This window comes from Somniosus microcephalus, chromosome 19 (genome assembly GCF_052327205.1).
Source record: "Somniosus microcephalus isolate GS21.2 chromosome 19, FLI_Smic_1.0, whole genome shotgun sequence".
NCBI classification, from domain to species: domain Eukaryota; kingdom Metazoa; phylum Chordata; class Chondrichthyes; order Squaliformes; family Somniosidae; genus Somniosus; species Somniosus microcephalus.
In genome coordinates, this window is record NC_141005.1 from 22,504,738 (window position 1) to 22,532,515 (window position 27,778).

The window sequence follows — 27,778 nt, forward strand, 5'->3', positions numbered from 1 at the left end:
GCATAGTCTCAGGATAAGGGGTAGGCCATTTAAGACTGAGATGAGGAGGAATTTCTTCACTCAGAGGGTTGTGAATCTTTGGAATTCTCTGCCCCAGAGGGCTGCGGATGCTGAGTCTTTGAGTATATTCAAGGCGGAGATAGATAGATTTTTGGACTCTAGGGGAATCCAGGGATATGGAGATCAGGCGGGAAAGTGGAGTTGAGGTCGATGATCAGCCATGATCTTATTGAATGGCGGAGCAGGCTCGAGGGGCCGTATGGCCTACTCCTGCTCTTAATTCTTATGTTCTTACTCAGGTTGGCGAGTGCCCCAAGTGTGCACGGGAATGTTGCTGGAGTTTAGCCAGCTAAAAGTGTCTGCCGGTGTTCGCTGAATGGACTCTTCTGTTAAGACTAGATATTTGGGGGAGGTAACGGAAAGCAACCTGTGTCCTTGGAACCATATTGTGGAGGTGTTGATGTCTTTAGGAGAGGAGAGAAGTTGCCAGCAATTAAAGAACAGACCTCCCAATTGTAGCAACAGAATATAGAGTTGTAAACCATGTAATCATTTATGTTGATCAGGAATATTGTGGCAACTCGCATGATATTCATGTGCCCTTCCAGCAAAGGTCGATGGATAGAGATTCAGATTAGGAGCCTTGGCTAATTTTTCAAGGGCTGCCTGTACTAGTGAAATCATGTCCACAGTCAACTCCTGGAGGAGTGAACGGAACAAAATTGAAGTATTAGAAGGAAGGTATGCCTGAACTTCTTGTGGGAAATCGAGCTGAAACCCCAGAGAAATGGTGAAAGCAAGGCAAATAGCGCAAAACGCTAAAAAATGGCCATTGACATCATGTGTCCAGGAGTTCCGCCAACCTCCCATGGCAGCCACAGCAGGCGATCAGGACAGCCCTGTAAGCTGTGAGTTTTCAGCAAGGTCTTGTTTAATGTAAACAAAATGTCTTTCCTTGTCTTTCAGCGCCTTCATTCTTCAGTAGTTCCAGTCAGTGATGTCATTCCAACAGAAAACCGGGAACTGGTGGTCAAATTGAAGTCTGGCGTGTACAGGCCTGCATGTTCTACCATCCTTCCTGACAGCATTGACCTCACTAAAGAAATGAGCATGTGATGGTTTTTATTTTATACTTATGGATGTAGTATTGAGTACATTAGTTTCACTGAAAATTTCTTTTTGCTTAAAGGCAAAATAGGCATATTCTGGTGCTATGGTAACAGACTTTTAACTTCTGATTTTTACAATTGTGCGGTTATGTGTAATTTAGCCTCTGTCCCTGTGTGAAAATATTCCAAGGGAATGTAACGGCAATAAGCTTAGTAGGTGACGGCAAGTGGATAGCATGGAATAAGTAACAATGCCAGGGAATAGAAGGCGCAGTGGCAGTTCGTGGAACTGTGTCGGCATTGGGCTTATTTAGGAAAAATTCTATTTAAAATTATATCGCAAAATATATTGGCAATATTAAAGCCTATTGACTCAATTCATCACCTCAAATTATAGTCCCCACCATGACCAGTACTTCACCCTGTGTTGTATACCTCAGAATATTCTCGACAGACACTGCCCAAGCTTCGCTGGAGAAAAGAATCTATAATCTAATCGGATAATACGACTGGTTGATTTTTTTTCCACACATTACATAGATAATGTATAAACAGATTCCCATAACTCACCATTCCACTTTACCTGAAGCCCCAGTGAAAACACTGGAAGAATGCAAATTGTCTCCCATCGCCAACTCCTCACCGACCCACCATTGTTACTAGATAATATCTCCTGCTGTTCTAGAACTGACAGTTTAAGTTGTGATGTGCTTGGTGGTCCAGTACTGTTTTAATCTATTTCCCCCCACTCCCCCCGGCCTCATCCCCTGGTGGTTCAGACGGCTTAACAGTCAACCGCTGAGCTAGCCGTACAGAAGGTCCCACGCTTGATCTCCAATGTGCCCAGTTAACTGATCTTGCCCAGAGCTACCATTGGCTTCAGCGCCCCTGGGTTAGTGATGAGAATTCAGCCATTGTTCCCACAGCTGGCCACTGTCCAGTGACTCCCCTGCTGGAGGTGCGAGTGTACAGACGTTTGGTTTGGACAGTGGGGCTAGGCTGTGATGCACACACACTCTTCAGGGGAGATGGGGATGTTAGCAAGGGGGAAAAAAACTTTTCAATCTGGGAGAGCTGTGAGGCAGTTAACACCACCCTGCAGCCTGCTCTGACAGCTTGAAGATCAGTTGAGCAGCATTTTTGTAATCCCTCTTGCGGTAAAATTCCTTTCTTTGCCTCTCCACAACAAAAATACTTTAAAAAAAAAAAACAGAAAATGCTGGAAATACTCAGCAGGTCAGGCAGCATCTGTGGAGAGAGAAACAGAGTTAACGTTTCAGGTCGATGACCCTTTGTCAGATTTTATTTCAGATTTCCAGCATCTGCAGTATTTTGCTTTTGTAAAAATACTTAAATTATTGACTCTGCCACTGCCACATTTCTTTACATTTTTAATGGATGTTTTAGAAAGTAAATATTTATTAAATGCAGGCAGTACATATTAGAGCTGAAATTAAACTTGAATGAAATGTTTTCAAATTTAGACCCAGAATCTGCTTATGTTGTCTGTCTTGTCTTAATCATGTATGCACACAGTACGATTTTTAGTTTTTGATGTAGTGCGGCAAATATTCATTGTTTTAATGAGACCTAGGATGACCATTTGCAGTTTTAAATAAACGGAAGTGCAGAGTGGTGGGACGCAGGTTTGCTGAGCTCCCAATTTTTGCACTGTTGTGTGGAACTGCTGAATGGAAGCCAAACAACTCCCCACCCCAGGAAGGATACCTCGCTTAGGATGGCAGGTGATTTGGTTTGGAGGGGGAGGGGAGCAGAGCAGAGAAGTCTCGGGTGACATTCACACAAACCTTAATGGCTGCCTGAGAGCAATATGGTGGCAACTTGGGAGAGAGTAATGGTCTCACAGTTGGTGTGTGGCCCACGGAGACTGGGGAGGTTTCTCAGTGGTGAGAGGGTGGAATTTGAGGGCGTTTATCCTCAATTTGGGGGAAAAAAAGTGAGCCTTCATTTTATACCGAACCTGGCTCCCAGGTTACAATCTACTTGCTGTGTCTAAAAGTATCATGTGTTTGTGTTTCCTTATAGTTGTCCTATTGGTAATTTCTGTTTTTTTTAAATTGTGAATTGCCAATTTTTTAAAAATTAAAACACACCTCTGTTATTGTAGACCTGTTATTACTAAAACTGCTCGTTTTAACATTTTTTGCTCCATTAAGCTGCGGCACGGTATGTTGTAATCAGGAAACTTTGATAAGAATCTCTAATACTGGCATTTGACAGTACTGTTGATGTTGTTTATTTTTGGGAGGGAGGGAAGGGACGTTGTTAATATGCAAGTACTTTAGCACATTATTTCTGTGTTTTAAATGGTGACTGCATTTATGCTTTTTTTTTAACATTCCTGAATACAACTGATCTGCAATGGAGTGCTTTGTGTTTACAGTCACAATTGTGACACGGGGAGGGTTATGCATTTATATGTACAATGAATTGTGTGTGTTTTTAAATGCTTTTCCAAAGTGCTGTTTGTGGTTATGTGGGTATCGGTAGCTGCTTAATCGCGACCTTGTTTTGGGGAGGTGCAGTTGGCAGCAATTTTCTCCTGGAGTAACAGTGAGGTGGGGGACCCGTTCACTTCATCAAATATAAAAACCTACTCGCTATCCGCTGGACTATGCAACCTAATGTACTGGCACCCCCCCACACCTCCCCTCCCAGTACTGTTAACTCCTGAGGCAGGTGAAAAGGTAGGGAGGGGCGGGGGAAACTGGGACATTTCTGCCCAACTCCGTAAGACAGTTGAGAAAGCTCCAGGAGATCATGATGTTGGGAACCTATTTAACTCTCTCCACCCACTGCGACGTCCTCCTCATGCAGGAATTTGTCAAGTCCCATCGCCCGTACTTGCCAAGTCCCATCGCCCGTACTTGTCAAGTCCCATCGCCCGTACTTGCCACATCTCCAGGTAGCCAGTTCCAGAGGGCAACAACTCTCTGACAAAAGAAGTGCCTCCTGGCATCTAATCTAACTCTGTTCATATTTTATAGCTATACTCTCATCCATTCTGTAAAACTTCACCAAATCTCCTCCACTTCATCCTTCTTGATTTTAAAGGGTGACCAGATGCTCCAAGCTGAATAACCCTCTCCTAATGAAGCAATCCAAGCTTAGTGACCATCCTTGTTGCTTGCTCCCTTCCTTTGTATCCCTTTAAAGTCTTAATGTTGCATATAATTTCAGATTCCTTTTTATTTTTGTAATGCTTCAGATTGTTTTAATGAGAATTAGCCTTTCAAGATCGCACCTTCCCCCTTTTTAAGATGAGTGTTGTAGACTTACAATGCCCCAGGGACTGGTGCTGGGACTCGTACGGTTTCTAATCTGCATAAACAACTTCGACTCGGGACACACAATGCAAGTTGGTCATATTGGCAGGCTGATGAAACAGAACTACAGAAGGATCTGGACACGTTTGTTATTGGGCAGAACTACTGCAGAATCAAATTCAATACAAGTTCAAGGTCTTGCTGGAAGAAAAAGTGGGACATAATTGATGAACGGTGTCGCACTATTGAAAGAGACCCGGAGTGTTAGTAGACTTGCCATATCCAATCGTTGAAAAGGAGCAATCGATAAAGCAAATAGAATGCTTAGCTGTATAGAAAAATCAGTAGAACACATGGCTGAGCCAGAATGCTGAAGCTATTACAGTGCTCTGGTCAGGCTGTGCTTTTTAAATACTCCGTGCAGTTCTGGCCAACAAGGCACAAGGAAAACGTACAAGTGCTGGAAGTGGTGTAGAAAAGGGCCACAAAGCTGATCCCTCGAGTCTGAGGACTGGGTTATGAGGAAAGATTGGAAAACTCAGTCTTGAAAGGATACAAATGACGAGTCCTTCTAAAAGTGTAGAAATGGTTATACTGAAAGACTGTTTCAAGTTAGAACCATGACTACAGGACAAAGGTACAAACTAGTAGAAGAGAATTTCAAGGACTGATGTCGGGAAACACTACTTCACAGTGATTAATACCAGATTGATAATGGGAGCCAAAGCTCTGGATTCATTTTAGAGACAGTTGGATGCGGTGAAGGGGAGACTTGAGTTTCTAATGAAAGGATGGGGCAGAATGGTCTCCCTCATCTATATTTGGTGATGATGCATGAGTCAAACTTTATCTTGTGTCCAAATTACTGTGAGGCCCGAATCACAGTTTGTAACCTGATTTTTCTTTTTCCGGATGTTTTATTCGAGTGTTGAGAATTGACTAACTAATTACAGCCCCCCACCACGTAAACTGCCCACCTTTTATAGTGGGCAAACATTTAAATCGACCAAAAAAAAGCGCTAACCATTTCTATGTCAGTTACAAAGTTGCCACTTCTAGTGTGTTGAGCGTCCGTGCATTTCAGACAGAAACAGGTGCTTACTCAGTAGTTCACACCCCCCTCGTGTACTTCAGCTGTTGCAGACACCAACACTCCTGACTCCGACGACATGGGAGTGGTGGTAGGTTAAAATGCGAGCCCAAAATGGAAGAGGAAGGAGCACGGGAGCAGGATCTGGGCAGTGACGAGATTATTGTAACGCCGACTGATGGTAGCGCTGCGGTTCTGACATGACGCCGTGTTATGAAGCAGCACCTATGAGTAAAACCAGACTGGGAGGCCCTCGCAGAGGAGGACTTAGCTTGGCGTCCACACTGCCAGAGAAAGACTGTTCAGACTTGGATTCCAAAGTTTTTTTGGTGGAGACGTGTACGACTATTGTGGTGTAAATTTCTATTCAATAATATTTTTAATGTCACTAATTTTTAAAACTTTTAATAAACATTTTATAACATATGTATTTAACTTTTTAACAGGTGTGATTAAAATAAAGCTAGTCACACTGCATACAGTCTTGTTTGGTTTATTCAGTAGTGCTACCTCTTTAAACCGTCCAATCTGCATAACGGGCAAATCGTGTTAGCCCCAACAAACGAGCTATAAGTGGCGGGGACTGTACTTTTATACTGTTCGTTTAATTCGGATTCAGCATCTATGAGCCGGCTCCTGGGCATTTATGATGATAAATTTGTTTTCTATAGCCTAGTGGCAGAACCTGGGCCTGTGGGACTCCCACTGGGCTATTGAGAATGGATTTAAAAGCATAAACATCAGAAGCCGGGGTCACTGATGCTGGCCTCCCAGAATAAAATAACAGTATAAAAACAGCTTTTGCTTTAGTTCTAAATTGAAAGATGCAATGACGGGGTCATTTAAGGCTGAAAATTACTATTTGGTACCGATTGGCTAATGCATCCATATCCAATTCCTCAACCCTCTTAAAAGGTGGCGTTAACGCATTTATATTAAACTAGTTAACACGCATTCTCTAGTAGAGTGAGGCGTATGATATAAACCTGTTTTTCCATTGTTTTGAGGCTTTATTCATTGAGGCCATAACAAAAGCAAACCACACACGGGTTCATTGCGGAACACCTCCGTTCAGTCCGTAAGGGTGACCCTGAGCTTCCGGTCGCCTGTCATTTTAATTCACCGCCCCATTCCCACTCAGACCTCACCGTACTCGGGCTCTTGCATTGTTCCACGGAAGCTCAGCGTAAACTCGAGGAACAGCACCTCATCTTCCAATTAGGCACTTTACAGCCTTCCGGACTCAATATCGAGTTCAACAATTTCAGATCATAACCTTGGCCCCTATTACATTTTCACTTATTTTTTATCCCCACCTTTGTTTTGGCCCTTTCCCCCCCCACCCTTTCCTTTTTCCTCTCTCTCCCACATGGCAGCTGTCTCTCATTCTGCCAGAACATTTCACACCTAATCTAGAGTCGTCTTTTGTCTCCACTAGTCCTATCACCATCTCGTCTCGTTTTGAATACCTCTTAATGTCTCTTCACTTCTCTCTTGTTCTCTCCCAGCCTGGCCCCTCAATCTATTTCATTTCCTGTGCCTTTCCAGTCTTGACAAAAGAGTTTGACTCGAAACGTTGACTCTATTTTCTCTCCACGGATGTTGCCTGGCCTGCTGAGTTTTTCCAGCATTTTCTGTTGTTATTTCGTTTTCATTTCTAGAGGGACAGAATTCAAAAGCAGAAAAGTCATGTTAAACTTGTATCGAACCTTGGTTAGACCACACTTGGAGCACTGTGCACAGTTCTGGTCTCCATATTATAAAAAATATATACAGGCACTGGAGAAGATGCAAAAAAAAAAACATTTACAAGGATGATAGCAGAACTGAGGGGTTATACATATCGGGAAACGCTGAACAGGCTGGGGCTCTTTTCTCTAGAAAAGAGAAGGCTGACCTAATAGTGGTCTTTAAAATTCTGAAGGGGGTTGATAGGGTAGACTTGAAGATGTTTCAACTTGTGGAGAGTCCAAATCTAGGGGCCATAAATATAAGAGAGTCACCAATAAATCCAATAGGGAATTCAGGAGAAACTTCGTCACCCAAAGAGTGTTGAGATTGTGGCACTCGCTAACAAGGCAAGGGAATACACGGTGAATGGTAGGACCCTAGGAAGGACAGAAGATCAGAGGGACCCTGGTGTGCATGTACATAGATCCCTGAAGGCAGGACAGGTAGAGAAGGTGGTTAAAAAGGCATATGGGATACTTGCCTTCATTAGCCGAGGCATAGAATATAAGAGCAGGGAGGTTATGATGGAGTTGTACAAATGGCTAGTTAGGCCACAGCTGGAATAGTGTGTGTAGTTCTGGTCGCCACACTATAGGAAGGATGTGATTGCATTGGAGAGGATGCAGAGGAGATTCACCAGGATGTTACCTGGGCTAGAGCGCTTCAGCTATGAAGAGAGACTGGACAGGCTGGGGTTGTTTTCCTTAGAGCAGAGAAGGCTGAGGGGGGACCTGATTGAGGTGTACAAAATTATGAGGGGCATAGATAAGGTAGATAGAAAGGAGCTTTTCCCCTTAGTAGAGGGGTCAATAACCAGGGGGCATAGTTTCAAGGTAAGGGGCAGGAGGTTTAGAGGGGATTTGAGGAAAAACTTTTTCCACCCAGAGGGTGGTTGGAACCTAGAATTCACTGCCTGAAAGGGTGGTAGAGGCAGGAACCCTCACAACATTCAAGAAGCATTTAGATGAGCACTTGAAACACCACAGTGTACAAGGCTACAGACCAAGTGCTGGAACATGGGATTAGAATAGATAGGGCTTGATGGCCGGCGCGGACACGATGGGCCGAAGGGCCTCTTTCTGTGCTGTATAACTCTATGACAAGGAGTCATTGAGGCAAATAGCATAGATGCATTTTTTTAAGGGCAAGCTAGATAGGCATATGAGAGGGAAAGGAATAGAAGGGCATGCTGATGGGGTGAGATGAAGAGGGGTGGGAGGAGGCTTGTGTAGAGCATAAACACCAACATAGACCAGTTGGACAGAATGGCCTGTTTTCAATTCTGTATAAATTCTATGTAATTAATCGTGATCTAATTGATAAACTAAAACAAATTGTCAACAGAAAAAGACTGATGCTGCCTGCAAGGGCATTGACAACCCAAAACTAGTCATTAAGATAACAGACAGATTTTATTGTGCCAGTCTGGCTGGTTTCCTGATTTCACATTTACACCAAATTATGGAAATTAAATATTTACAGACAAAGCTGAGATTTGTTGATTCAATAGTTCTGTCAACGTCTTTATCTGGGTTGGGCAAACTGGAGTCACAACCACACACACAAACTGTTAACGCAGTCTCGCTTAAGACGAGACTACATACAAATGTTTCTGAAACTTGGCCAGCTACAGTCCAATGTCTCCATAATTTAAATAATAAGGATAATGTTTTAAAAAATAACTTCAATATTTTTAGTTTTGGTCCGATCTAATCCCAGCTTTATTTTTTTATATTTCTTGCCTAATCTTGCGCTCTCCCTCCTATACTCACATGGATTTTGCTCAGTTCTTGTTTCAGAAACTACTTCTCACCAGACAGATATTTGTCTATGCAATTGCAAAAATAAACGTGTCTGTTTCGCCAGAGTTATGATCTATTGGGGAATCCTATTAGTTTCTTGAAAATTAATTTATTTCTAACAATTGCGGCTCAAGATATTGGAGAAGAAATGGCACTTCTAAAACCAGTGATGCTTAGCACTCTAACTGCACAAACCTGGATAGTTCTGGGTGCAGTCAAGCTCACTCTGTCTAAAGGATACGCTGAATAATTGAGTTCATATATTTTAGGAAGTTCTGTTGCTTTAATGGACTAGAGGCATCTTTCAGGGACAGAGAGCTCGCTGCATCTGTATTTGTACAACCCTGTAATGTAGCCATCACCGGCTGTGATGTGCCAAGGTTATCTGGGTCATCACAGAAATCTGTCAGTAATGATCTGTGTTGTACCTTCCTAAAGCAAAATCTAATTCAACTTTATGAAGCAGTTTATTGATCACAAGAGGTGGACAATTAAAACGAGATGCCACTGTCTGATTATTCAAAGACATGCCAATATTGCAAGGCTTTATATATTCTAAATAATTTTACCTATCTATTTTGTCTAGGCCTAACAACAATTGACACTATTATTTGAACTTTATATTGCTTCACGGTGATCACATCATTAACCAAATGAATCTAATACTGTTTTATTGATGAGTAATTTAAGTGACCACTGCTGAATTATCAAGAGCTTTCCACACCTGCTGTCTGGAATTAGCTTTTCCTGGTAAGCGATGCAGTGATCAGTAATTGGTGTTGGTCTCTACCATTTGCATCTTTTTTGTCTATATGTAATGACCTTGATTGAATTCAGTAAACATAAATTCCAGGGGTTCGATTTTTGAAAAGTGCACTTTTTTTTTTTTATAAGGCATTTTGAGAATTGCCTTTAGAATAAATTAACAAATGCAGTGAAAACTGACCCATGATTTTTTTTAGTGCTGTCTGCATTCAATGTTTGAGTTTATGGCTCAGAAATACTTGTCTGTTTTATATTACAATAAACACACACACACACAAAGGATTACAACGGGTGCAATGGATTTGCTTTTGATTGTGAATATAAAGCCTGGTAGGTTCATTAACTCACACCGCTACCAAGTCACTAAGGGCGCACCAGGTCCACTCTTTAACGATCTAAGTGGGAGTGGCGATCAAAGTAGCTTTCATTCAGCAAATTCGCCATCACCATTGATTTTTAATGGGGGAGCGGAGCTATTCCAAGTAACTCTTCAGGACAATTACTTCCAGTGCTCACATGGCACAAAGATTCGAGAACTTGGAAAATCAGTACAAAAGCAAATTACTGCGGATGCTGGAAATCTGAAATAAAAACAGAAAATGCTGGAAATGCTCAGCAGGTCAGGCAGCATCTGTGGAGAGAGAAACAGAGTTAACGTTTCAGGTCGATGACCCTTCGCCAGAACTGGAAAAAGCTGGAGATGGAACAGGTTTTTAAGCAAGTGTAGGGGCGGGGGGGGGAGGAGGAAAGAACAAAAGGGAAGGTCGGTGATAGGATGGAAGGCAGGAGAGATTAAGAGACATTAAGAGATGGTGCAAGGCAACAGGAGATGGTAAAGGCAATTCCTTTTGCCTTGTACCATCTCTTAATGTCTCTTAATCTCTCCTGCCTTCCATCCTATCACAGACCTTCCCTTTTGTTCTTTCCTCCCCTCCCCTCTTTCCCTGCCCTTGCTTAAAAACCTGTTCCATCTCCAGCTTTTTCCAGTTCTGACGAAGGGTCATCGACCTGAAACGTTAACTCTGTTTCTCTCTCCACAGATGCTGCCTGACCTGCTGAGTATTTCCAGCATTTTCTGTTTTTATTTTGGAAAATCAGTCATTGTGAGAGGGACAAGTAGAATACTTAAACGCACTATTATAAACCCGGTGATGATATATACATATATATATATATATATATATATAGTGTCACACTACTATAAGATTGCTCCAAAGACTCTTGAAGGTACATACAGTAAACAACACTGTCCACTCTAGCCATCCTTATCAAGAATTAGACTCAGAGGGCCGCGTGGATCATGGACTGTTACGGCAGAGAAACTGGCCATTCAGTCCATCAAGTCTGCACCAGTGTTTTCCTCTATATGAACGCCTAGTCTAATCATACTCTTCTACTCGTTTCTCTTACATTTCTGTGTTCCTTTCTCCCAAGAAACTAATTTCATTTTCGACGAATTTCTGGACTCGACATCAACAACGGCTCCTGGCACAGAATTAAAGAGATGTAATCCATCCTCGTATTTCCAGCATTTAGCCCTGCCCAGCTGGTTGCTTTGCACAGATGATGTTTCCTTGTTCCCAGCAACACAGGAACTATTCATCATGTTCCCAGGGAGTATTTGACTATCTCTGTGCAATACTTTTTTTACATTAATAAACTGAACTGCGGGACAACCCCAAAGTTGATTTCTATAACCTTTGTTGACAGTTGAGGCCAATTCATTAAATATATTCAAGAAGGAGTTAGATATATTTCTTAAGGTTAAGGGGATCAAGGGATATGGGGAGGAAGCAGGGACAGGGTACTGAATTTGGATGATCAGCCATGATCTCATTAAATGATGGAGCAGGCTCGAGGGGCCGAATGGCCTACTCCTGTTCCCATCTTCTATGTTTCAATCCAACCCCAAACTAGATATTCACCCAGTTCTCTTTTTGGAGGAGTCATTCTATTAAAATATAAGAATGCAAAAATGATTGTTTATAAAACTGATATTGGACTTGCAGTTTGGCATTTCATTTTTTTAATGCGCTCTGTCCTATTCTTTACTCTGGATAAACAATCTTGTTTCAATCCAGAATAATTTCTCCCTTTTTATTCTTAAATGGTTCCTTACTTATTCAATGATTATTCCAGCATTTTTCCCCTCAAGCTGATGCTTTCAGTTACATCTGGTCTTGTCAGTTTCCCTGTTGTGACCTACTTTTCACTTTTCTGATTATTTTTTCCTGGGGGCCTTTACTTCTCTGTTGCTGGAAAATGTGAGGTTTTCCTCTCATTTCTCTTCTTTGGTCTGCTGGGCTGATTGTTTTCATTCCAATCTCTTAAAGTCAAGCTCATCTGCAACCAGCAATACTGCATCATGAAGTGAATGCTTTCTTCCCTGGCAACTGTCCTCCTGCTTTGACATCTCTGACACCTGCTATGCTCTCCCTTCCCAGAATTGCGAGGACTATCTCCTTGTCGTGCTTGAGCAGATTATGAAAAGAGCTCACATTAGGCGTGATGCAATATCAATTAGAATTCATGTGAGTTTTTCAGCACAGTAATAGGATATAAGGCTTTGAAGGAAGGACTACTGTGAGGTGATGGATCGGGATGTAAAGGACACTATGCTGCTGCTTAGACATTGATGGTGAGCTATTCAAGAACTTTAACAAAGAGTGAGGGGAAGTCAGTGCTGGTGGATGACATGCTTTCTACAGTGCATTCTCACAAGGTGCTGCTGACACTTTCTACCTTGCCTGGCCTGGTAAGGTCATTAAATTATTTGAGACATTAGGCCACAGTGTGTGGTGTGGCATTGTTGTGGTTCATTGCCCTGACTACCTACTGCCACTGCTGCGGCACTGCTCTCCTTTGGGGCCTATGTCTCTCTGACCCAAAAAGAGTGCAGGCCTCCTCCCCCTTACTTTGTAGAGAAGCATGCCCATTGCTTCCTTGCTGAACTGGGCAGCTCTCAGTCCCCCTGCTGTTGAGATTAGCCTATTTGTTGATACAGGTATTAGCTTATCTCTGGTCTTTGAAATAATCAGGATCGACTGCAAACCAATATATGGACAGGGCCATTTAACCTGTAAGGGCTCTTCCTAAACCAAGGTGCCCAATTCACGTCGAGTTCTTTGTCTCAACTTCGAGATGAAGATCCTCCCTCCAGGAAGGGTCTTCACAATCATTACACATGCTTTATTGTTTATACGTTTTGAAGGTCTATCCATCGGAATTTTCCTTATCTCCCTTGTCCCTATCCTCCCTAGTTTGGAGTCAGACATGCCATTCTCGGCCATCAGTTGTTCTTAGCTCTTTGTTATCAGTTATTCTTGTTCATGCTGCTCATGCAGCTTTAGCTATGCAAAGCTAACTATTTCATTATCAGACTATTGTACCATGGAATGAATCATTAAATTCCCAAAGATATCTTCTATTCTATTCTCATACACTGGTCAACTTACGCATTTTAAAGCAGTTTTGTTAAACAAAGTCAAAATCCTAACTTACAAACAGCAGATAGCTAGCCTGGAAACAAGGTCACATATGACCGTCACGCTGCAGAATGTTATAATATCCACAGGAAATTAAAAAACAAGCAGATTCTAAGCATCTATCTAGTTATTCTAGTACTAGTCTGAAGAGACTTTTTGTCTCAAGTTCTAATACAGTCATGTAAATACAGTCTTATTCGTGTCACAGTTTCATTCGCATAACCCCATATATTTTGGATACCCTAATTTCTAACACTGCAGATGGAGCTCAATGTGGGGAAGTGTGAGGTCATCTACTTTTGACCGAAGAAAGATAGATCAGAGTATTTTCTGAATGGTGAGAAGCTAGGAACTGTGAAGGCGTAGTGAGATTTCGGGGTCCAAGTCCAGAAATCACTAAAAGCTAGTGGGCAGGTACAAAAAATAATAAGGGCTAATGGAATGTTGGCCTTTATCACAAGGGGGCTAGAATACAAAGGGGTGGAAATAATGTTACAGTTATATAAAGCTCTGGTTAGACCCCATTTAAAGTACTGTGTTCAGTTCTGGGCACAAAACCTCAGGAAGGATATAATGCCCTTGGAGAGGGGGGTGCAGCACAGATTCACCAGAATGATACCTGGGCTTAAAGGATTAAATTATGAGGACAGGTTGCATAGACTAGGCTTGTATTCCCTTGATTATAGAAGATTGAGGGGTGATCTGATTGAGGTGTTGAAGATGATTAAAGGAGTTGATAGAGTAGATAGAGAGAAACTATTTCCTCTGGTGGGGGTGTCCAGAACAAGGGGGCGTAACCTTAAAATTAGAGCTAGGCTGTTCAGGGGTGATGTCAGGAAGTACTTCGTCTGACCCTTCTCTGCATTGCCTCCAGCACTTGAATATGTCTCTTGTTGCTTGGTGACCACAGTACTCAAGGTGTGGTCTGACCAGAGCGTTGTACAATTTAATCTCAATTTCCTCTGACTTATTATGCTATTGGTTTGCCTCTGTGGTTCAACATTATATTCGCTTTGTTGATTGTTGCTCTAGATTGGTTGGACCTGCTCAGCATTAAGGCTGTTAATACACCAAGGCCTCTTTAAGCTATAATCTTAGCTATTTGAAGACCATTTGTGGAGCATGTGTGCCACCCATTGTTCCTTCTTATGTGCAGACAGGTATAAAGTGGAAGTAAAAGTGGGTGGTACACATGTTCCATGAACGTCAGAGCCACGGGTGATAAATCACAATTTTTCTATCAGTGTTCTTTTTGTACTGAAGTTGACGGTGAGATTAAAATACAAGAGAATAACACCTTAAAACATAAAAGATTGGTCAAAGTAGTGCAGTAAAGGTTAATCACTTAAAAAAATCCTGATTATATGACATGGATACAAGAAAGCACAAATTACGGTACATGTGCTATTGAAGTTTAATAATGTAGATGGATGACATTGGGATCTATATTTGTTGGATGGGAAATTGCAAAAAGCAAGCAGCATCTAGGGTGCCTGGCAGAGCCTAGCTGACACTGTAGCCTTAGTCTGCAGCAGTATATAACTTACATTTATATAACACCATTAATGTAGAAACACGTCCCAAAACACTTCACAGAGGCATAAGCAGACAAAAATGGACGACGGGCCAAAAAAGGAAATATTGGCCTGGAAATTGCAATCGGAGGCTTGCCGCCCGCGTACGCCTCCGATCCGAAAGAAAACTACTAACTTACCTGTTGTCTCCAGAGCTTCGGGTCCTGGGCCTGCGGGCGTAGGCCTGCGTAAAGGCCCACGGATTCCGGGGGCGCAGGCGGTTCGCAAACGTCCCTGGGATCAGGTGGGCCGGCCCAACCAATCAAAAAGGGGGATTCCTATGATGCTTATGGGGATTCCATTTACGTACGGAATCCCCATGCGCATAATAGAAATCACCGAATAAATAAAATTTCACAGCACTTAAATAAAAATAAATGATTACAGGTTCAAAATTAATTAAAATACCCTTTAATTAAACATTTAAAATAAAAAATGTTTGAAAAAGAAATTTAACCATTTTTAAACGGGACAAAATTTATCTCAACTCATTTTAAGTGTAAGTGAATGTTTAAATCATTTTAAAAAAAATATTTTAACATTAATTTAACCCTTAGGCTGGTAAAAGAAGGCCTTATGCCTGCTTTTACCAGGCGTAAGGGTTTGGCGGGTACTCGCTGGGCAGTAGATGGGCAAATAGCCCCACTCTGCACCAGCAAAAGTGAATTTACAAGCGGATGCAGTGGATCTGACCAAGCGAAACTTGACAGATCGCAAGTTCCCGGTTTTCGCGCATGCACAGCGCATGCTGAGACCCGGAACCTGCGGGGCCATTCCGAGGGCTTCCTACAGCGTATGCTGTGTGTACGCTGTCGGAAACACCGTAAAATCCGGGGGGTGACTGGCAGCTTGGTCAAATAGTTGGGTTTTAAGAATGATAGATCATAGCAGTCTTCATATTTTTTTTTAATGTTCATCTAAAACACTAGCACCGATTTCAACTCCCACCCCACCCCCCCAACCTGGCAAAAACCAGATGGAGTGACAGTTCGAATGGAGTGGGAGACTTACCTACCCCTTTCTCGCTCCGACCCGACTGCCTTCAATTTAAAATTTGACGGAGGCAAGGGCACTTGCCCCAAGCCAGAGAGGTTCTCTTTAAATATGCAGATCCACCTCCGATGATGTCATTGGGTCCCAATCTGCTATTTTAACCGGAGGCCTGAGTGGGGGGGAAGCAGTGGTGTCTCACACGAATCAATGCCACTGACGTATGATGTGCCTCAATAATTCCGAGACTCGAAGGTAGCAGAACAAAACAAGGCTTTTATTAACTTAGAACGAAACACGTAAGCGAGAGAGATGTCGTCCTTCTGGAGATTGGGGCTAGACTGAAGCTAGCTTACAAACGGGGCCAGGTATGGGCGGAGCCCTACACACAGCACATTCCAGTACACAATACAATGAGGTCTGGGGGAAGGGAAATGACACTGAAACCGATCTCAGTCACAGGCAGTGATGAATGGAAATATTTCATCACATTCACCCCTTCTATAGATTTAGTCTGTTCGGGGGTTTGATAGTCCTCTGCAACCGACGTGGCTGTTGCGGTGCCGCGGGTGTCGGCTGGGTGTCCCCGGTAGCCTCCTGGGTCTCTGCCGGGGGTGCCGCCAGGGTTGTTGAAGGGGTAGTTGGTGGGGGTGCCGTTGGTCGGTGTTCTTCCGGGGGTGATGAAAGAGTAGTGGGTGGGTAAGAGTTGCTGTGATCGTCGTTGCCGCTATTGCCGTGGTTGTTGTCGATGCCGGCTGGGGCGACGTCTTTTATGGACACGGTGTCCTCCCTTCCGTCGGCGTGCCGGACATATGCGTATTGGGGGTTGGCATGGAGTAGGTGTACTGGCTCCACGAGAGGGTCCGTCTTGTGGCCCCTCACATGCCTTCGCACGAGTACCGGACCTGGGGTGGAGAGCCATGACGGCATGGATACGCCTGAGGTGTATTTCCGGGGAAAGACAAACATTCGTTCATGAGGCGTGGTATTAGTGGCCGTACACAATAGCGACCGTATCGAATGGAGCACATCCGAGAGGACTTCCTGCCAGCGGGAGATAGGGAGGCCCTTGGTCCTTAGAGCTAGAGTGACTGCTTTCCATACTGTCCCGTTCTCCCGCTCCACTTGGCCGTTACCCCGGGGGTTGTAGCTGGTGGTACGGCTCGTGGCGATCCCCCTGGACAGCATGTACTGGCGTAGCTCTTCACTCATGAAGGACGCCCCCCGATCCGTATGGATGTAGCTCGGCATAACGAACAGGCAGAACAGGCTGTTGAGGCATTTAATGACCGTGGCGCTGGTCATGTCTGGGCAGGGGAAGGCGAATGGGAACTGGGAGTATTCGTCCACAATGTTCAGGAAGTAAACATTGCGGTCCACGGACGGGAGGGGGCCCTTGAAATCTAAGCTGAGCCGCTCAAAGGGCCGTGTAGCTTTGATTAAGTGGGCTCTATCTGGGCGGTAGAACCGAGGCTTGCACTCAGCGCAAGTGCGGCAGTTCCTGGTCAGGGACCGAACTTCCTCAATCGAGTAGGGTAAGTTACGGGACTTTATGAAGTGGAACAGCCGCGTGACCCCTGGGTGGCAGAGGTTGTTGTGGAGGGTCTGTAGCCGATCTCCGGTGGCGCTGGTACACATCCCTCGTGAGAGGGCGTCAGGGGATTCGTTAAGGGCCCCTCGCCGGTAAATGATGTCGTACTCGAAGGTGGAGAGCTCGATCCGCCACCTAAGAATCTTATCATTTTTAATCTTCCCCCTCTGTTTATTATTGAACATAAACGCTACCGACCGCTGGTCGGTAAGTAGGGTGAAGCGTTTGCCGGCTAGGTAGTGGCGCCAGTGGCGCACTGCCTCCACGATGGCTTGGGCCTCCTTTTCCACGGAGGAGTGTCTGATCTCGGGCCCTTGGAGGGTCCTCGAGAAGAAAGCTACGGGCCGCCCCGCCTGGTTGAGGGTGGCCGCCAAGGCGAAGTCAGACGCATCACTTTCCACTTGAAATGGAGTGTTCTCGTCCACTGCCTGTAGCGTGGCCCGCTCAATATCCTGCTTAATGCTTTTGAAGGCGGCGTGGGCCTCAGCAGAGAGCAGGAAAGAGGATGCTTTCAAGAGGGGGCGGGCTTTGTCGGAGTAGTTGGGGACCCATTGGGAATAATAAGAAAATAACCCCAGGCACCTTTTCAGGGCTTTGGGAGTGTTGGGCAGGGGCAGCTCCCGTAGGGGGCGCAATCGGTCGGGGTCTGGTCCGATTTCCCCATTCTCCACCACGCTGCCTAGTATGCAGAGGCGCGTGGTGTTGTAAACGCACTTGTCCTCGTTGTAGGTGAGGTTGAGTTTTTGTGCGGTTTTCAGGAACCTCTCGAGGTTCGAGTCGTGATCCTTCTGGTTGTGACCGCAGATGGTGACGTTGTCGAGGTAGGGGAAGGTTGCCTGCAAGTGGTGGTCATCGACCATGCGGTCCATCTCCCTCTGGAAGACCGAGACCCCATTCATCACCCCAAAGGGGACTCTGAGGAATTGGTAGAGGCGTCCGTTCGCCTCGAAGGCGGTGTACGGGCGGTCCTCTGGTCTGATAGGGAGCTGGTGGTACGCTGACTTGAGGTCGATGGTGGAGAACACCCGGTATTGGGCGATTTGGTTCACCATTTCTGATATGCGGGGTAGCGGGTAGGCGTCTAGTAGGGTGTACCTGTTGATCGTTTGACTATAGTCGATCACCATCCGTTTCTTCTCGCTACCCCTTACCACTACCACTTGGGCGCGCCACGGGCTGTTGCTGCATTCAATAATGCGCTCTTTCAGGAGCCTGTCTACCTCGGTCGCGATAAACCGCCTGTCCTCCCAGCTGTACCTCCTGCTTTTGGTCGCTATTGGCCGGCAGTTAGGGGTAAGGTTCGCGAATAGCGAAGGCGGCTTTACCTTCAGGGTAGCCAGACCGCACACTGTGAGGGGCGGCTGGGACCCACCGTACTTGAGCGTGATGCTTTGGTGGTTGCACTGGAAATCCAGGCCCAAGATCACGCTCGCACATAGGTTCTTCATGATTAATACTTTAAAATTATCATATACAGTTCCGTTAACGCACAATTGTACCGTGCAGTAACCCAGAATGGTCGATGTCTGGGTTTTGTCAGCCATAGAGATGGTACCCTGAGTAGGGACCACCTTTAGGGAGAGTTGTTGTGCCAGTTCTGGGTGGATAAAGCTCTCCGTGCTTCCGCTGTCAATTAAACATTTAACCCGGCACCCGTTTACCTCGATGTCCACCATTGATCTGGATAGCGGGTGCGGCCTGGTCTGGTCCACTGTGACCGATGCCACTGTAGGGCCCTGATCGATACAAGATGGCATCCACGCTGTCTGCTCACAAGATGGCGGACCCCACGAGGTCGGGCAAGATGGCGTCCAAGATGGCCGCTCCCACGGCGCACACGCGGCGGTGGCGGGTTTTCCGGCGGTTGGTTTTCCGGTGGGGTTCCCTCTGCACACCTTCCCGAAGTGCCCCTTCTTACCGCACTTAAAGCAGGTGGTGCCTTTCGCCGGGCACAGGTTTCTGGTGTGCTTTGGCTGCCCGCAGAAGTAGCAGTTGGGTCCCTGACGCGTCGCGGCTGTCGTAGGGCTTCTGGGGGGAGAGCGGGGCCCAGCCGGTGTCGGGCTGTCGGGCAGGGAAGATGCCTTCCAAGATGGCGGCGCCCTCAGTGCACACGTGGCGGCGGGACGGCGCGGGCTGAAGAGTAGGCGTCCAAGTTTCTCTGGGCCACATCCAGGGATCGCGCGGTGTCCGCAGCCTGTTTCAGGTCCAACCCCGTTTTTTCCAGCAGTCTTTGCCGGATGTAAGTGGAGCTGAGGCCTGTGATGAAGGCATCGCGAACAAGCTCGTCAGTGTACACCGCGGCTTTTACATCTCGGCACTTGCAGTCTTTGCCAAGCATTTTCAGGGTGCTTAGGAACTCCTCCACCGATTCCCCAGGTCGCTGCGCACGGGTGGCGAGCAGGTGCCTAGCATACACCTCATTCGTAGGCTGCTGGTAATGCGCCTTTAAGATGTCGCAGGCGGCCAGGTATGTCTCGGCGTCTTGGATGAGGGGGTAAACCCGGTGGCTTACCCAATTCCGCAGAATTCCGAGTCTCATCCTTGCAGCGTCCGTAGCGTCTTTGACGGCTGCGGAATTGTCCAGGAAGAATTCCATACACTCAAACCAGTGTCCGAAGCGTGCTGATGCGTCCGGAGCATGTTGATCCAAATCCAAACGTTCGGGTTTCAGGAGTTGATCCATAGTGTTGAAAAAATAAGTTAATAAAATTGATGTGCCTCAATAATTCCGAGACTCGAAGGTAGCAGAACAAAACAAGGCTTTTATTAACTTAGAACGAAACACGTAAGCGAGAGAGGTGTCGTCCTTCTGGAGATTGGGGCTAGACTGAAGCTAGCTTACAAACGGGGCCAGGTATGGGCGGAGCCCTACACACAGCACATTCCAGCACATTCCAGTATACAATACAGCACATTCCAGTACACAATACAATGAGGTCTGGGGGAAGGGAAATGACACTGAAACCGATCTCAGTCACAGGCAGTGATGAATGGAAATATTTCATCACAACGTATTGATTTTTCAGCCACCTGAAGATATATCCATTTATGTAACTCTTATAACATAAGAAACCAATACAAAATGAAACAATGCAGAGTAAAATGCTTATTCCCACTCATAGCGTTGCCTGTACAGTATTGTAAATCCTTGTAAAACACGATGTTGTCTTGTTACCGAACTGTTTGCACTCAAAAAACAGGGCAGTAGAAGTCCCAAAACACAGCAACCCAAACGCTTACCGCTGCTCTAACATGGGCTCTGATTTTCAGGAGGACAGAATTTCCATCTGAAACAGGCAGGACCCTCGCGAATATATGAAATAGCCATCAAATGACACAATTTTCTGCTCCCACCGCCTGATTACTGCCCCATCACCTCTTCCCTTGCAACAATGTAATTTCTGTCTAACCGTGGACAACACCACAGGTGATATGAGGAAACAAGACTCTTTCTTTGAGAATCCATTGGATTGCAACATATCCTGGGAATTATAGTCTCATGGGGTTGCACATCATAGATGATATGGGTCAACCTGTGTCAAGAGACCTCCAAACATGGGAAGTTAGCTGGGTTAATGGGGAACAGCCACGTTTTGGTATGGTGAAGTAGGGACAGGCACAGCAGAACATTCCTTAATAAGGTTTTGAGAGGATAAATACGCAACTCAACAAAAACAATTAATAGATTTCGCAGGAGTATTATTCTACATATTATCCCTCATTTCTCAAAGGAAGGGTAGAAGAGGTACTGTAAACTTGCAAGAATGAAATCATTCCACAATATCACAATGTTTTGCAAACACGCAAAGAAAGTGCGCAGGTGCAAACCGCAGATGTGAAGCTCAAAAGTAATAAACTCCTGGGAAATAATTAGATAGAGTGGGAGAGCTGCATACAGGGCTTGCTTTTAGCACAGAAATGATGCAAGCAGGAGAAAGAGCATGCAGATGTATTTGGAATTGACATGACCATAACAGTATTGATGCAATTGGAAGGTAGGTGAGAATGGAATGAGAATTCTACAAATGCCCCCTTTGTGTCTCTGGAGTGGGACACAACTTTCTGACTGAGAGGCGAGAATACCGGGCCACAGCTCAAGCCGACACATTTTGGTCCTATTCGTAAGCCTATTTCTCTATTGTTGACAATTCTTCGAACGCACGGTTCACATTTGAAAGAAAGACTTGCATTTATATCGCGTCTTTCAGGAACACCGGACGTCTCAAAGCGCTTTACAGCCAATGAAGTACCTTTTTGAAGTGTAGTCACTGTTGTAGTGTAGGAAACGCAGCAGTCAATTTGCGCACAGCAAGCTCCCACAAACAGCAATGTGATAATGACCAGATAATGTTTTTTTTTTAGTGATGTTGATTGAGGGATAAATATTGGCCAGGACACCAGGGATAACACCGCTGCTCTTCGAAATAGTGCTATGCAATCTTTTACATCCACCTGAGAGAGCAGACGGGGTCCTCGCTTTAACATCTCATCCGAAAGACGGCACCTCCGACAACGCAGCACTCCCTCAGCACCGCACTGCCCTGGAGTTTTTTGTGCTCAAATCTCTGGAGTGGGACTTGAGCCCACAACCTTCCGACTCAGAGGCTGACACATTTGAAGGTGAATTCGCTCATTTTTTTCTCCTGCTCCTTTTTTCTACAACCGGTTCCAATACTAAACTCTCCCTCGGCTTCCCAGACGGTGGGCCTGCCTTTACCAAGATGGCGGAGCCCGGCTTCACTGTCGCGGCTAAACTGTCGCGGGGTGATGCGGTCAGCGGGCGGAGGCAGTCAGTTCGGCCTCGGCGTGAGCTGCTCGAGCTGAAGGTGACCAGGCCCAATTTCAGCAGAATTGCCGGTTTAAAATTACTGAAGAACGCCTGCGTTAAGGAAACGTGACTTGCTGGTTGTAACCAAAGTGCGTCTGACCGGGAATAAAGGAACAGAAGGTTCAAGTTAAAGAAAGTTCAAGTTAAAGATTTAAGACCGAGTTCTCCTACTCGCTGCCAATGTCAGTGATTACTACAAACTGACTCAAGAGTGAGAGAGGTTTCAATTCATTTAAACAAATGGCGTTGCATTGATTTTTAATAATGAGGCGTATCTATTTTTGAACTTAAAGTGAGTGAGATTTGGGCAGTTCTATATTTAATTCAAACCACAAGGTCTGTTTATAAAAGAAAGACTTGCATTTCTGCCGCGCCCCTCACAGCCACCGGAAGTCCCAGAGCGCATAACAGCCAATTAAGTACTTTTTTGAAGTGCAGTCACTGTTGTACCCTTTTGATTGGGCTAAAACAAATTGAGTGTAAATTAACAAAACTTCAAATAAACCTTAACAAATCAAATTATAATTTGGTTCCCGGCGGTGATAATGCACTCCAGTCCCCGCGGCGCCCACCGGTCGCGGAAGTACTCAAGCGTGCCGGCGGACACCGCGTGCTCCATCTCCAGGGCCACCCGGCCGCGGAAGAGAGGCAGGCAATCGGGCTGAACAACCCCCTCGACCGCCCGCTGCCTGGACCAATTGATGGCTTGTTTGGCCAGGCCCAGGAGCAGTCCTACGAGGAGGTCCTCCGACCTGCCCGCTCCCCTCCGCACCGGGTGACCAAAGATCAGGAGTGTGGGACTGAAGTGCAGCCAAAAATCGAGGAGCAGCCCTTTTAAGTAGTGAAAGAGGGGCAGTCACTGTTGTAATGTAGGAGACGTGGCAACCAATTTGTGCACAGTAAGCTCCCACAAACAGCAATGTGATAATGACCAGATAATCTGTTTTAGTGATACAAAAGCAAAATACTGCGGATGCTGGAAGTCTGAAATAAAAACAGAAAATGCTGGAAATACTCAGCAGGTCAGGCAGCATCTGTAAAGAGAGAAACAGAGTTAACGTTTCAGGTCGATGACGAAGGGTCAGTATTTCCAGTTTTAATTTTTTTTTTAGTGATGTTGATTGAGGTATAAATATTGGCCAGGACACCGGGGTAATGCCCCTGGCTCCTCTTCAAACATGTGCCATGGGATCTTTTACATCCACCTGCGAGAGCAGACGGGACCTCGGTTTAACGTCTCATTCGAAAGATGGCACCTCTGACAGTACAGCACTCCCTCAGTACTGCCCTGGAGTTTTTTGTGCTCAAGCCTCTGGAGTGGGACTTGAACCCACAACCTTCTGACACAGAGCTGAGGGTGCTATCAACTGAGCCACTATAATAAAAACAGAAAATACTGGAAATACTCAGCATACTCAGGTTGCGGTTTGCCTCACAGTGTAATTCACAAGTACAGTTTGGGGTTTGTGACTTTTTTTTTGCAATACTAAAACCAGACTTTGACTAAATCCCTGCCTCTCTTTTAATGGTGTACCTCAAAGAGGTTGCCTGGGGTTGATGTACCATGCTAGGGAGAACATAAGAAATAGGAGCAGGAATAGGCCACTTGGCCCCTCGAGCCTGTTCCGCCATTCAATAAGATCATGGCTGATCTTGGGCTCAAAGCCACTTCCCCGCCCGCTCCCCATAACCCTTCACTCCCTTATCTTGCAAAAATCTGTCTATCTCCACCTTAAATGTATTTAATGACCTAACCTCCACAGCTCTCTGGGGCAGAGAATTCCACAGATTTACGACCCTCTGAGAGAAGAAATTCCTCCTCATCTCAGTTCTAAAAGGGTGACCCTTTATTCTAAAACTGTGCCCCCGTGTTCTAGATTTCCCCACGAGGGGAAACATCCTTTCTGCCTCTACCTTGTCGAGCCCCCTCAGTATCTTATATATTTCAATAAGATCACCTCTCATTCTTCTAAATTCCAATGAGTATAGGCCCAACCTGCTCAACCTTTCCTCATAAGTCAACCCCCTCATCTCTGGAATTAACCTAGTGAATCGTCTCTGAACTGCCTCCAATGCAAGTATATCCTTCCTTAAATAAGGAGACCAAAACTGTACATAGTACTCCAGGTGTGGTCTCACCAATACCCTGTACAGTTGTAGCAGGACTTCCCTGCTTTTATACTCCAACCCCTTTGAAATAAAGGCCAACATTCCATTTGCCTTTTTGATTACTTGCTGTACCTGCATGCTAACTTTTTGTGTTTCATGCACAAGGACCCCCAGGTCCCTCTGAACTGTAGCATTTTGTAATCTCTCCATTTAAATAATAATTTGCTTTTTTATTTTTCCTGCCAAAGTGTATAACCTCGCACTTTCCCACATTTTATACTCCATCTGCCAAATGTTTGCCCACTCACTTAGCCTGTCTATATCCCTTTGCAGGTTCTTTGAGTCCTCGGCACAACTTGCTTTCCCACCCATCTTTGTATCATCCGCAAACTTGGCTACATTACACTCGGTCCCTTCATCCAAGTCATTAATGTAGATTGTAAATAGTTGAGGCTCGAGCACCGATCCCTGTGGCACCCCACTAGTTACCGTTTGCCAACTGGAAAATGACCCATTTATCCTGACTTTCTGCTAGTTAGCCAATTCTCTATCCATGCTAATATATTACCCCCAATTCCGTGAGCTCTTATCTTATGCAGTAACCTTATCGAATGCCTTCTGGAAATCCAAATACACCACATCCACTGGTTCACCTTTGTCCACCCTGCTCGTTACCTCCTCAAAGAACTCCAGCAAATTTGTTAAACATGATTTCCCTTTCATAAAACCATGCTGACTCTGCTTGACTACATTATGATTTTCCAAATGCCCTGCTACTGCTTCCTTAATGAAGGACTCCAGCATTTTCCCAACGACAGATGTTAGGCTAACTGGTCTAGAGTTTCCTGCTTTCTGTCTCCCTCCTTTCTTAAATAGGGGTGTTACATTTGCAGTTTTCCAATCTGCTGGGACCTCTCCAGAGTCCAGGGAATTTTGGTATATTGCAACCAATATCTCTGCAGCCACGTCTTTTAAGGCCCTGGGATGCGGGCCATCTGGTCCAGGGGACTTGTCATCTTTTAGTCCCATTATTTAACTAAGTATTATTTCCTTAGTGATAGTGATTGTCTTTAGTTCCCCCCTCCCTATGGCCCCTTAATTATCCATTATTGGGATGTTGTTAGTGTCTTCTACCGTGAAGACAGATACAAAATATTTGTTCAGAGTCTCTGCTATTTCCCCGTTCCCCATTATGAATGCCCCAGTCTCATCCTCTAAGGGACCAACGTTTACTTTAGCTACCCTTTTCCTTTTTATATACCTGTAGAAGCTCTTACGATCTGTTTTAATGTTTCTTGCCAGTTTACTCTCATAATTGATCTTCTCTCTCTTTATTTTTTAGTCATCCTTTGCTGGTTTTTAAAAATTTCCCAATCCTCTGATCTCCCACTAATCTTGGCAACATTGTATGCCTTCATTTTCAATTTGATACCATCCTTTACTTCCTTAGTTAGCCACGGATGGTGCCCCCTTCTCTTAAAATCTTTCTTTCTCACTGGAATATATTTTTGTTGAGAGTTATGAAATATCTCCTTAAATGTCTGCCACTGCATTTCAACTGCCTTACCCTTTAATTTATTTTTTCAGTCCACTTTAGCCAGTTCTGCCCTCATGCCATTGTAATTGCCTTTGTTTAAGATCAGGACACTGGTTTGAGATACAACTTTTTCACCCTCCAACTGAATTTGAAATTCAACCATGCCATGATCACTCTTTCCTAGAAGATCCTTTACTATGAGATCAAGATAGCCTGCTCCCTGGCTGGTTCCATTACATACTGTTCTAGGAAACCATCCCGGATGCACTCTATGAACTCCTCCTCAAGGCTACCATGGCCAATTTGATTTGTCCAATCAATATGGAGATTAAAATCACCCATAATTATTACCGTACCTTTTTCACAGGCCTCTATTATTTGTTGATTTATACTCTGTCCAACAGTATTGCTACTGCTCGGGGGCCTGTAGACTATGCCCACCAGACACTTTTTCCCTTTATTAATTTTTATCTCCACCCAAACCGATTCTACATCTTGATCTTCTGAGCCAGTATCACTTCTCACCACTGCACTGATCCCATCCTTTACCAACAGGGAGCTGGCACACACATATGCAGCAGCTGATTTCTGGGTGCACAGCTCTTATGATATTGGGAACAACATCCGAATCTCGTACTATAAAATACCAAATTGGTGCACAAATACTGATATTCCACAGAAGAGGGAAAAAAATAAAACAGACTTCTGTTTTTATAAAAAAAACGACTTTTGGAGTTTGGTTTTATGTTTTAGAAAATTTCATTGAAAACTAACTTGGTGGGAACAGGTGGGCATAGATGACTTTCTGTAAGTGGCACTAGATGATTTGTAAAGAAATGACACCTGTGGGGCTTGCACCATTGTGCTGCACTAATGCAAGATGGTCACTAAAGTGAAGCATCCGTGGATGGTGAACACCTATTTGTGAATTGGCAGAGGGAAGTGGGGTCGTGAGAAGCTGCTGGCATTGGATAAATGTTACGAATCACACTCCTGATTGGCAAGAATGACACTGATGGTGAACCCACTTAAATATAGAAGGAGTTGTGTTTATTTTCAATACTGATGTGCATTAAAGGCTACATTTTAAACCAAAAAAACGTGCATTTATATAGTGCCTCTCGGGACATCCCAAAGTATTACTTTTGAATTTAGTCACTTGTTCTGTAGGCAAATGTGGCAGCCAATTTGCAAACAGCAATGAAACGAATAACCGGGCAATCTGTTTTGATGGTGTTGGTTAAAGGATAGATATTGGCCGGGACAACTCACCTGCTCCCCTTCAAATAGTGCCATGGGATCTTTTACACCCATCGAAGAGGGCAGACAGCCTTAGTTTAAAGTCTCGCCTGAGAGACTCCATCTCCGACAATGCAGCACACCCTCGGTACTGCACTGAAGTTTCAGCCTAGATTTATGTGGTGGAATGAGGCTTGAATCCACAACCTTCTGATTCAGAGGTGGGAGTGCTACCAATGAGCCAGGACTGACCCAAGAGTCTCATTGAGCAGGGCTATCAGAAATCAGTGGAAATTTGAATCAAAATTTGCCCCCAAATCCCAATTGTTTTTCCCAGCTAAACTTACTCTGTACCTTGTAGTTAGAGCTTAACAGCTGGGATTAGTGCAACAACGAATACTGGAACATTGTTATTTTGCCCTCGAGTAAAGCTGACTGTACTCCAGGTGCAGATTAGGAGCAGGAGTAGGCCATTCGGCCCCTTGAGCCTGTTTGGCCATTCAGTGAGATCATGGCTGCTCCGTATCTTAACTCCACCTGCCCGCCTTGGTTCTGTAACCCTTAATACTCTTGCCTAACAAAAATCCCTAAATCTCAGTTTTGACATTTTCAATCGACCCCCAGCTTTTTTGGGGGGGGGG

The 27,778-nt window shown here is 44.8% G+C and overlaps 2 protein-coding genes and 1 long non-coding RNA gene across 9 annotated transcripts in view; 2 read left to right on the plus strand and 1 right to left on the minus strand.

Annotated features, from left to right (window-relative positions):
* LOC147103622 (sodium- and chloride-dependent GABA transporter 1-like) overlaps positions 1–5,963 on the plus strand; it is a 90,184-nt gene extending 84,221 nt beyond the window's left edge. Inside the window, exon 13 of the mRNA XM_085961367.1 lies at positions 967–5,963. Coding sequence (XP_085817493.1) covers positions 967–1,116 — 150 coding nt within the window. The 3' untranslated portion in view covers positions 1,117–5,963. The remainder of the gene's footprint in view (positions 1–966) is intronic.
* On the minus strand, positions 5,322–15,090 carry LOC147103624 (uncharacterized). Its single transcript, XR_015072289.1, has 2 exons — positions 14,984–15,090; positions 5,322–7,143 (listed from the first exon to the last, which is right to left on the minus strand). It is a non-coding gene; the product is annotated as an uncharacterized LOC147103624 (long non-coding RNA).
* Positions 15,091–22,170: 7,080 nt separating this feature from the next.
* Positions 22,171–27,778, plus strand: part of LOC147103625 (acyl-CoA dehydrogenase family member 10-like) — a 65,274-nt gene continuing 59,666 nt past the window's right edge. For 3 of the 7 annotated variants that reach the window (XM_085961368.1, XM_085961375.1, XM_085961374.1), the window contains exon 1: positions 22,194–22,463. The gene's annotated coding sequence lies outside the window, so the exon portion shown is untranslated. The other 4 variants (XM_085961371.1, XM_085961370.1, XM_085961369.1 and 1 more) reach the window with 4 other exon arrangements.